Source organism: Asparagus officinalis, chromosome 5 (assembly GCF_001876935.1).
Source record: "Asparagus officinalis chromosome 5, Aspof.V1, whole genome shotgun sequence".
NCBI lineage: Eukaryota > Viridiplantae > Streptophyta > Magnoliopsida > Asparagales > Asparagaceae > Asparagus > Asparagus officinalis.
This window is the reverse complement of record NC_033798.1, coordinates 86,702,557-86,714,432: the sequence shown is the minus strand read 5'-3', so window position 1 is coordinate 86,714,432 and position 11,876 is coordinate 86,702,557. Positions and strand designations below refer to the sequence as shown.

At 35.4% G+C, this 11,876-nt stretch overlaps 1 protein-coding gene across 1 annotated transcript; it reads left to right on the top strand.

Annotated features, from left to right (window-relative positions):
• On the top strand, nucleotides 7-11,593 carry LOC109840033 (probable inactive ATP-dependent zinc metalloprotease FTSHI 1, chloroplastic; the record flags this gene model as incomplete). The annotated part of the gene is made up of 15 exons (XM_020408532.1): nucleotides 7-482; nucleotides 565-659; nucleotides 1,585-2,015; nucleotides 2,137-2,190; nucleotides 2,339-2,404; nucleotides 4,915-5,010; nucleotides 5,086-5,214; nucleotides 7,321-7,373; nucleotides 8,367-8,562; nucleotides 9,028-9,142; nucleotides 9,896-10,170; nucleotides 10,281-10,364; nucleotides 10,461-10,573; nucleotides 10,663-10,912; nucleotides 11,058-11,593. Coding segments are annotated over 15 exons (2,619 nt in total), but the record flags the coding sequence as incomplete, so codon positions are not given.

Sequence of the window (11,876 nt, the reverse complement as noted above, 5' to 3'; positions counted from 1 at the left end):
GATTTCATCGCCAGAGTTCTCAAAGAAAACCCTAGCCAGGTTGAACCCAAGTACTTGGTGGGCGACCGGTTTGTTACGCTGAGAGAGAAGCAAAGCTCTCATAAAGATGAGATCTTTAAGCTGAGCAAGGTCGTGAAGCGATTGTTTGGGGAAAGTGAGGGTAAAAGCGTAGGAGATGATAAGGGAGGGGGTTCGTCGAATCCAGTTTATCTTAAGGATCTTTTGAGGGAGTTTAAGGGGAACCTTTACGTTCCTGAGGAGGTTTTTAGGGCAAATTTGTCGGAGGAGGAGGAATTCGAGAGGGATTTGAAGGAGTTGCCGGTGATGAGCTTTGAAGATTTCCAGAAGCATTTGAAAGCTGATAAGATCAAGCTGCTGACGTCGAGATCAATGGCTGGTGTTTCTCCTCAGATTGGGTTTAGGGATTTTGTGGTGGAATTGAAGGATATTATTGGGGATAAGACTTTGCAGAAGACGAAATGGTGAGCATTGGACTTTGTGTTGTATTTTTCTCTCGTCTGTTTTGTATTCTTCTTTCAATTGTCTTTCTGGGTTCAATGACAGGTCAATTAGGTTAACAGCGAGTCAAGCAAGGGAAGTCCTGGAGGAGTATCGAGGACCGCAATATGAGATCGAGAAGCATACTATGGTTAGCTGTAATTTCCTCTTCTTTGCTTTGAAATGTTCTTCGTATGAAGTGTGGTTGTGAATCATGATGTCAATAGCGTGTTGTATTATCATGCTGATTAGGAAATAAAATAGTCATGTTATTTACTTAATGATGACAGGGAAAAAACTTGGCAAATGAGAGTAACACTAGGAATATTATGATATTCTAAAATTATTTGTTGTCCAGATCATAGAAGAGCAAAACTGATGGTTCCTTTGAAAACTATGCATCCCATGATAGAAGACTTCATCAGTCACAAGACTCACCACCATGCTCTAGAAGAGTATATTCTCTGAGAAGGTTTCTTTAAGGAATGTTTTCTTTGTCTGTCACCCATCCCTTATTGGTAGGAAACAAAGAGTTAATTTTGCATTTCCATAGAGCAGAAACATAGAGATCGAAGTTGTTTATGGGCGTGAAAGTTTCATTAAAATGTGAATATGCATCAGCTATAGGATCTTTTTCTTCCTTTTTTTCGTCAAAGGCACTACATATAGGGTAATATTTACTCTTAAGAGGAGATGACTCTCTCTCCTACTTTCGTAGGCATTGAATTTCTAATCAACTTGTTAGAAAATAAATAAACAAGAGAGCATGGCACCATCCCCAAAAAGATGGGATGATGTAACCTTTCTTTTTGTGCCATAGGATGGACATATTCAATAGCAGAAAAGTGAGAGGAAGATATTTTTGGCAGAATAGTGAGAAGAAGAGATTTTTTTTCTTTCTTCTCCTACGAGGAGAAAAGTTCATCTTGTACACACATAACTTATTGGGAGGGTTCATTTTTAATATACGATGGAACTATATTCTATAGCCTAGAGAAGAAGAACTATCGCTAGTTCCAGTGGTTGTACATTGTTCCTTGGGTAACCCTACGTGTTTGTTGGATTCTTCTTGATTAATTTCCTGACTTGAAACTGAAAATTATGTCTCTAACATCATGTTGGCTTCTTCTATATCAAGCAGAATGATGGTTGAGCTTGGGATGGTTACAGCTCTGATAGCTGCAGCAGCAGCAGTGATAGCTGGTTTTGTGGGATCTGCAGTTTTTGCCGTCACTAGTTTTGTATATGCTGCTACCATATATGTTGTGTGGCCTTTAGCCAGACCATTTGTTAAACTTGCACTTGGTATTGTATCCAATATCGCTGAGAGGATATGGGAATATGTTATCGATATCTTTAGTGAGGGAGGTATTATTTCAAAACTAAGTGAATTTTATACCTTTGGTGGTGTCTCTGCCAGTCTTGAGATGCTGAAACCAATCCTTCTGGTATTTGTAACTATGGTTCTTCTTGTTCGGTTTACTCTGTCAAGGAGACCAAAGAACTTCAGAAAATGGGTGAGTGTGTCTTCTTTAATCGGCCTATCCTATTGTTATAGATGCTTTAATTATGAATATGATTCATTTGTAGCTACATTACTTTTTTGGCCTTTGATTTTAAGGTGTACATTTTGCGCAGGATATATGGCAAGGCATAGAATTCGGCCAGTCAAAGCCACAAGCTAGAGTGGATGTAAGTTCTTAAAAGTAAAGCACCACCAGTTTCTGATGTATTAATTTGTTTTGTCTTACCAGCCCCATTGCCATAACAAGCTGATAATGGAACACTTGTGCTCACACCAGAATAAATGTTTCAACCCAATGTTTGATTGCTTTATCAGGGTTCTACAGGAGTGAAATTCAATGACGTGGCAGGGATTGATGAAGCAGTGGAGGAACTCCAAGAGGTCAGATACTGCAGATGATTACAGTCTACTTTAGCTAGTTCAGCATATTGTTGGCTATTTTCTTATTGAAAAATGTTTTAGAAAGAGAAAATTGGAGAAATTTTTTAATGTTTTAGATATTTGGTAAGTTTCCATGTAGATGTGAAATGCATCCACATAACCGATAGAATGCTGCGTAAGAGATATCTCACTGTGATCTTTTATGTTAGATGGTGATTATTCTCATTCTAAATGAAAACCTTAAAACGTCAAAATAAAAACATTAAAGCCTTTCATTCCAAATTTTAGGATCAACTACTTGTTAACTTCTCTGCATTTAACTCTGTTAGATGGCCATTTCTCTATTAAGTTAAATGATGACAACACCCTTTTGAACTTCCTGAATACATATTTGTTAGGTCAGTTCTTAACTTCTTATCTTTCCTTCTCCACCAACTACACCCTATCAATCTTTCTAACTGGTGCACTTAATTGTTTTCGTTGGACATTTTCAAATCATTTCAAGCAGTCCGTATTTTGTTCTCAACCAAATCTACCTCTAACTTCTTATAGATTTACCCATTTCTTATTTATGTTTTATTGTTTTACACACATCCATATCACTCATTTCAAATATATTCATTTTCTGGGAAATGGTTGTCTTTAGTTCCCCGAGCAGTCTAACCCATAATCATTGCAAGTCATATTATCGGCTTACATGGTAATTAACCAGCCTGTTTGATTCTATGAGCCATATCTTCTTTAGTGTCACCATTATCATTGATAACCGATGCTAGCTAGTGGACATGGTTGTTCCTAGGTATTTCTTATTTTATCAGTATGAATTATGTCCTCAACTATTAGTTATTGATAGTAAAAGAATAATTCCTTCTACAATATTGTCGAAAGGTGCAATTACTTAGTGAAGATTACATATAATGCTTCATTGACAAGTCTCTTCTCAGTTTTTTGTTTTGAAAGGCTTGATACACAATTGTTCACTTTATAAATTATTAGTTCCCCCACTCCACAACCATTAATAAAGAAGGTGAGATATTATTGGAATCTCAAGGAAAAGGAGGTTGGGTAGTGAGGTTTGAGGATAAATTATGCTCGTGCTAACAACTAATATATTTTTCACATGTGTTTTAAATTAAATTAAATTTATTTTTATTTTATTTTATTTTATTTTATTTTATTTTATTTTATTTTAACATGTGTAATAGATGCAGATTTCTTTGTTCCATCTTATTAGCTAGTTTCAATATATTTGAATCTTTCTGTGACAAATTTATGACCTAAAATCTATGATGGTGCGCCATGTAAACTGAATTAAAGTTACAAAAAAACTATGACAACTGTAATGTATTTTATGCACATCTTGTTAGGGAAAATTGATCTGAAAAGACCAGAACTAGATGCATTTTTCTGTTTGTGAGTTACCGTCAGGTGGCTGCTGGATCAATGGATTCATATGAATCTAAATCTTGAACGTAAACTAGGTCTCATTCATACGCAGGATGTGGACCCAGTGGACCCAACTTTAAGGGGAAGATTCCCAGGTCAATTAGTCTATAAGCCTGTTATTAACTGATAATTTGAATTAAGTGCATTATTGATATCATTATACAGAGTTAAATTTTTGAAGCAACTTAAGACTGTAGTTTTGCTTAATTCTTCATGTTTCTTCATGTTGATATGAATAATTAGATCTAAGTTGAATGTAAACTTGGTCTCATACGCATGATGTGGACCCCATTGTAAGGAGAATGTTCCCTAGAACTTAGTTTCTAAGCCTATTTTTTAACTGATTATTTGATTTTAATGTTTGGATATCATTACTTCCTTCTTAGTCTCCTAGTATTGCCTTCTTAAAGCAACCTAATTGACCGTGGTTATGTGTTGTTGTTCTTTGATGTGTATTCTTCATGCCTGTGAATAATTTAGATTTTAGATTTAAATTGAACATAAACTTGATCTTGTATGCCAGATGTGAATCAAATTCTAAGGAGAATCCAGTCATTTGGTATCTAAGCATATCATTAATTGATGATTTGTTTACTATGTTATTGGGTTTCAGTTTATCTTAGAATTACTTTCTTGAAGTAAGCTGAAGGATGGTTGTTATGCTTTATTCTTTATTCTTTACTCTCCATATCGATGTGAGTATGAAATAGACATTTCATCATGATTTCTTCCAACTTGAATTACCTACAAACTTTCACAAGAAGAAAAAAAAGTCTAAACTTGATGCTCAACATTGTTTTACCACATATTACTCTTGAAAGTTAAAAAAAATTACGTGTATTTTTTCACTCATTTTGGGTGCTCCGATTTGTTTATAGTTTCAGCCTTTGTGAGTGATAAATCTTAGATGATGTCACTTCCTTCTTGGTGTGTATATTATTTCCCTATTTTATTTTTTGTGGTATTTGAATGAAGACAGTTCTAAGTTTTAAATTATTTATTTTGGAGTTAGAATATTGTATTATTATCTTATCATAAATCTAACTTCATATTCTGTTGATTAGCTAGTCAGATATTTGAAGAATCCAGAACTATTTGATAAAATGGGGATTAAACCACCACATGGTGTCCTCTTGGAGGGTCCTCCTGGATGTGGGAAGGTAAGTTATATAATTACTGGAGCTTGAAACTGCTTTCTGCAATATCTTACTGTCCGTTCTTTAACTTCTGTCTAGACACTAGTTGCAAAGGCCATTGCTGGTGAAGCGGGTGTACCCTTTTACCAAATGGCTGGTTCTGAGTTTGTTGAAGTTTTGGTTGGTGTTGGTTCTGCTCGCATCAGGGACCTTTTCAAGAGAGCCAAGGTAATAGTTTGCTCAATCTATTATTCCTTATTCATCAATCAGTGATAATATAAGGTTTGCCAAATTGGTTTTCTCCTGTGCTTCTGTGGATCATTATGCAACTGGACTATGTGCCTAACTATTAGAAAAACATGTCCTTATTTCCTTTAGGGATGGGGTGTTTCAAAAATTTTGAATTCATAAAGTAGTTTTGTGTATGGATGGCTACATCGTGTTATCTTCCAAAGCACAAATTTCTTTGAACAATAACAATGGCAACAACAACAAACCTTTATCCCAAATGTTTGGGGTCGACTACATGAACCTTATTCTTCCATTCTGTTCAATTTTTGGCCATATCCTCCATCAAGTTAACCATTATCACATCCTTCTTAATTGCTTCTAACCGAGGTCTCTTAGGTCTATCTCTAGATCTCTTTGTTCTATTAACTATAATACTTTCACTTTTCCTAACCTGTGCTTTAAGAGGTCTCCGTTGTACATGACCAAACCACTTAGTGGATTCTCTCTCATTTTATATTGAATAGGAGCAACCTCTAATTTACTCCATTGTACATGACCAAATTCTCTTTGAACAATAACAACGGCCAAAGAACAAATTTGTTTGAACAATAACAAGGGCCAACTATCTTTATTTGAACAATAACAAAAACAAATAAAGTTGAACATTTCGGGTTAACTACACGGATCTTTTTCTTGTTTTCTCTCTATTAAGCCTTTTGAAAGTCCACTCTTCTCTTAAATTAGGAAAAATAGAAACCTAATATAGCTTTTTTATTGGACCTAATGTAAGAGCCAATCTTTTCTTAAATTAGGAAAACTTTAACCTATATAGCTTTTTCATTATGAAAATCCAGAAACCTAAAACTATGCTCTGTTTCTATCTAGCTAGTTCCTATTCACACATTCAGATGCCATCTCTTTAAGCTGTGATTTGTTGATCTCTATTACACATGTCAACATTTCAATGCTAGACGTGGGTGCTTCCTGTTCGTATTGTTGTTGCCTTTTTTTCCACTTGCCTTTTCTAATGGCAAGGAAGGTGTCCTTTCTTTTGGGAGAGTGTCCCAAATTTTTTGTGTTAGTATTGGGTGTTTTTTTGTTGTTTCTTTTCTTCTTTTGTTGGGAGGTGCCGTTGTGGATGAGTTGGGTTGTCAATCTTCGGACCCTGGTTACTGATTCAAGTCTGACCATACGACCGCCAATAATAATGGTAATAAGACCCCAATTTCAGTGAACCCTTCATTCTGTTCATAAGTACTAATTTGAAGGAACGAATACTTTATACTTGCATAAGTTTTCATGACTTTTGAGTTTAACGTGTGTCATGAGAATTGTTATTTTTGAATGGTTTAATACATGCAACTGATCCTGATTGAACATGTTATCTAAAGAGGGGGGAAAAGATAGAAGAGCAAAGATCGTGAAAAATGATGTTCCGTCAGTTTCATGAGTCTATCCATACAATTTTCTTTAGTAGGATGACACTCTGCAGTATAGTCCCACTCCATAGCAAATATAATTTAGTAAGGTTATCTTGTGAACTGTATCTGTGTATGGTACCTGATTAGGGTAAAGGGATGGTCAACTCTTGGCCCAGATGTGCATCTTAACAAAGAATAGAAGCCATATAGTTCCATAGGTTGTGTGTACAATGTATAAACTTGTATTTAGAATCTAGTCTAAACTTTGTTCTAAATTGATTCAAGAACATTTAGCTGTTAATTACTTGTATCTTGACATAATACATATACTATTGAAATAAATGTGGAGTTCAGCATAATAAAATATTTTACTTACTAATCAATAGATCGATTTCCCCCAATAATAACATGAAGTGATGGTTATTTCTTTAATGAAATCTTAAAACAAGTAATTCATTTGTAATTATGACTAATCAGCTTTCTTTCACTATTGGCTTTATACCTGAGAGAGATTCTCACTTGTGTGTAGACAAGAATGCACCAATATAACATTTTCGTTTTTAAATGATAATTTCCACTCGTGATTGTTTTTCTTGATAAGCGTATTTTTGTTTATGATGACTGAAGGTGAGAAATTTGACGGTTCTTTTCTGTTTCTGAGCTGAGATATTTTGATATGCAGGTAAACAAACCCTCAGTTGTATTTATTGATGAAATTGATGCGCTGGCAACTAGGTAAGCTGCCATAATCATTGGGTTTGGTGAATTTGGACTATTTTATTGTATGTGTGCATTTATTGTAACCTTTAGTCTACCTTATACATGACAAAGTATTTTTTGTAATATCTATTACAACATTGCAGTTACTTATATTTTGCCTAATGTCATAATTCTAAATACACATATTTAAGATGAATGCTTGTCTTTCCATTCTTGCTATAAGTTTGTGTATTTCTGTACTTTAGGTGTGTCTAATATTAGCCCATCTCAAGTTCAAGTTAGTTATTTTTCCTCTAAATAAACTACATTTGTATGGTGCACACTTGTTTTCTCCTCTACATCTCATGAGATGCATTATTCGACAATTCAGGATCACAGATAGCCTTTGCACCCTGTTCTTGTAATTTTATAACAATTCAATTTTTATTTCTTTTATGCTACAGAGAAGCAATTTTCACATACCTCCTACGTGTCTATTGAATTGTGAAAGAGAGATTGAAAAAAGGGTAAAGTTTAGCCCACTGGCTGTTGTTTGGTTTTCAAGTTCATGTATTCAATTATCATAAATAGGGACGAGCTTGGCCACTTCCCACAGCTAGATAATAAATATCTAGATTTTGTTATTTTCAAGTGTATTTGTTGGCATCTCTCTATTGAGATATGCATATAATTTACATCCTACAGTTCCATAATCAAAATTAACGTATTTTCTATTGTTTTTCTCTGCCTTTTTTATTGTTGTTTTTGTTGTTAGGCCATGTTAGATGAATCTCTATTCTATTTCTTTGGACCGTCTTTCTTTCTTTTATTTATTTCTTTCCATTCCAAATTGTGGATCTGATGATGTTTAGTTGCTATAACTTGCTGGTTGCTTCACCGTATCCTTAAAAAATTTGAGGGCTTACCCTCCTCAAGACAATTGGGAGAAAGAAAAAGACAGCTTGTATTATCCTTTTAGAGTGTACTTTTGATAAGAGAGATTATATGATTGATTTCTTTTTGTACCAGGCGCCAAGGAATTTTTAGTGAATCAACCAACTATCTTTATAATGCTGCAACACAAGAGAGAGAGACTACTCTTAATCAGCTCTTGATTGAACTTGATGGTTTTGATACCGGAAAGGGTGTGATATTCTTAGGTGCTACTAATCGTATGGATTTATTAGATCCTGCACTTCTTCGACCAGGTCGCTTTGACAGAAAGGTTTGTCACATTAGTTTGAAAGAATCTGAATTGAAGTTTTACGTTTGGTGCCAATGAGTCATTCACAATATCTTACCTATTTTACTTGCACTGTTCACTTTTTTTTTTCTCATGCGCAAAACTATTCAGGGTATTGCAAGTTAATGGAAACAAGACATATCAGAGCTACATGTTGATACCTATTTTATTAATAGTCTAATCAATAAATAAAAAAGGTTCAAAGTAGTTGCACTGAGTAGATGGTTGAAAAGTAACCATTTTATTTAATGATAAATAGGTGAGATCAAACTAGCAGATCTTTGTCTTGTTCAACAGTTGCATTGAGTAGATGGTGAAAAAGATATCATTTTATTTAAACCAATGGGAAAAATATATATCTTGATTCATTAAACAAATGGATCTTCTTGGTTTTCAATCCAAATGAGTTGCTTTTCTTACTTCATTGTGCCTTTATATTTTTTTCAGATACGAATCCGTCCTCCAGGGGCAAAAGGGCGGTTAGACATCTTAAAAGTCCATGCTCGCAAAGTCAAAATGTCACCTTCTGTTGACCTATCGACATATGCTCAAAACTTACCTGGTACATTGAAGTCTTCATTCCTGTTCATTGTTTTGTTTGTGTTTCTGTCAATCTGGAATTTATTGTTGGAACACATCTTTTACTAACATATCAGATGGCCAAATTGATGTAACTCCATGAAATCTGCAGTCTGGAAATGAAATAGGCCCAAATTTGAAATGCTTTGTGCTTAACCCTGGGATAAATATGCAGTTGCGACCATGTGAGATAAATAAGTTTGTCCACTGGAGCTTCATAATGCCTATAATTAAACAGTATATATGCATATCCTTGCATTCTGGTGCCATTAACATAGAAAGACGATTGCGCATTAGTTGGGCATGTGTTATTATGCAAAATTTTCATTTTTGATTATTTTAAAAGCAATTCAACATATATATATTTTATCAATATTACAAAAAACTTTCATCATCAATGTTTTACATGCCCTCACATTATTGAGATGCGGTGACTTGTGTGGTGGAAGCTACCTGATATGCTGCTGCCTTTGCCACTAATAATAAACGAGCATTCATATTGTTAGGTGTAAAAGATATAGTTATCTTCCAGAAGAATCTGGCTTAGCAGGCAATGGTTTTTATAGAGATCGGTACCTAAGATATATACAGCCTTCATAATTAAATATCTGATTAAAAAAAATTTGGCCTTCATAATTGTTTTGGAAGTGTTTTCCTTGTGGAATTTTATTTTCTATCAATCATCAGCTACAGCGTAATTATCGAGTTTTGGGTCTGAAACAAGTGTGATTGTCAGGATGGACGGGAGCTAAGTTAGCACAACTTATGCAGGAGTCTGCTTTGATAGCTGTCAGGAACAGGCATGACTCAGTTCTCCAATCTGACATTGATGATGCTGTTGATCGGTTAACAGTTGGGCCTAGACGCGTAGGATTTGAATTAGGTCATCAAGGACAGTGCAGAAGAGCTACAACTGAGGTTGGACTTGCAATAACATCCCATCTATTGAGACGCAATGAAGATGCTAAAGTTGAATCCTGTGAACGTATCTCAATCATTCCTCGTGGCGAGGTCTATCTCTTTGCCTTTTCATAAATCATCAGCATATGAGATGCATTATGAATCTATGATCCTCATATAATATATAAATATAACTAGAGCATGTTGATGGATATTTGCAGACACTGTCTCAAATTGTATTTCATCGTCTTGATGAAGAGCTTTACATGTTTGAAAGACGGCCACAATTACTTCATCGCCTTCAGGTATGGCTGTCAAACTGAGTAAGCCCCTTAATCTCCTTGAAACTACTTATTTGGGGCTTGCCTCACTTTTATTGTATGCTTGTTTTATATGAAAAGGTTCTACTAGGAGGGAGAGCTGCTGAAGAGGTGATATACGGTCGAGATACATCAAAAACATCCCTGAAGTATCTGGAGGATGCAACTTGCCTTGCTCGCAAAATACTAACCATGTAGATATCTTCATAAGTTTATGTGCTTAATGTTTTTCACTTTTTAGTTGTTTTACTGTGTTAATGGTGGTTTCTTTGCCTATTCAAAGTTGGAATTTGGAGAACCCTATGACAATACATGGTGAACCGTTTCCTTGGAGGAAAAAACCTACCTTTGTCGGTCCGCGATTGGACTTCGAAGGATCATTGTATGATGACTACGGTCTCATTGAGCCTCCAGTTAACTTTGATTTGGATGATCGAATTGCCGAAAGGACTGAAGAACTGATGCATGAAATGTATGGTAAAACAGTTTCTTTGTTGAGGAGGCATTTTGCAGCTCTTGTGAAAACAGTGAAGGTACTTGTGAACTTATCATATTATTTTGGCATTTGCTGGCTGAGGAGTTCTTTTCATTGTTAAGCCAGCTCGTCTTCAATCCAGGCATATTTTTGTGAGGTTCGAGATTCTAAGTTTATATCGGATGTCATCTCACTGTTTACAGGTACTCTTGGATAGCAAGGAAATTAGTGGAGATCAAATAGAGTTCATTCTAAATAATTATCCGCCGGAGACTCCTGTTAAGCTTGTATTGGACGAGAAAAATCCTGGGAGTCTTCCATTGTTCAAGTTGGAGGAGGACCATGATCTGAAGTTGATGCCCCTAGTCTCGTTGGAGGAATCAGTTTAAGGTTTGATCAGTATAGAATTCTCTCGTTCTCCTTCGAAGATGGGGTAATGGCTTGAAGAACAAAATGAGATGCCAACGGAAGTATTGCCATTTTTTACTGTTACGGCTTTTGTTTATGGAATTATCCCGGCCACATGAAGAAGATGAGAATCAAGAAGATGAGATTTTGATGTAAGTTATTTCTGCTTTGTTTTGTAATTGTATTCAGAAATATTAGAATCGTTTTTTTCTTGAGCGTATCAGGGAGAACCTCCGGTACGCTGTTCTGTCCAAGCCTGGCTGAGAAAGAATTGCATAGAGTAAAAATATAAAGAGGCTGATTCCAAATGTAATGAAGATTTCCTCTCACAGAAACGGAGTTGCCCAGTGGTCGATGGTATATGCTGGTCGTCATTTGTGCAGTTAGTGGGTATGAAATAGAAGTAAAAAAACTTAAAGTAAGGCTGGAGCAAAAAATCAGCATCTTCGTAGACCATTTGCTCATATCCGTACGGGGAAATACCGTTCCCCCAGTGTAGATAATTTATATATTAAAAAAAACTGTACCCTACACTTTTGGAGGGTGTTGGAACCCATTTTGTTTATAGCAGTCCAACAGCCCACACATACAAAAAGACCAAACAACGAACCCTG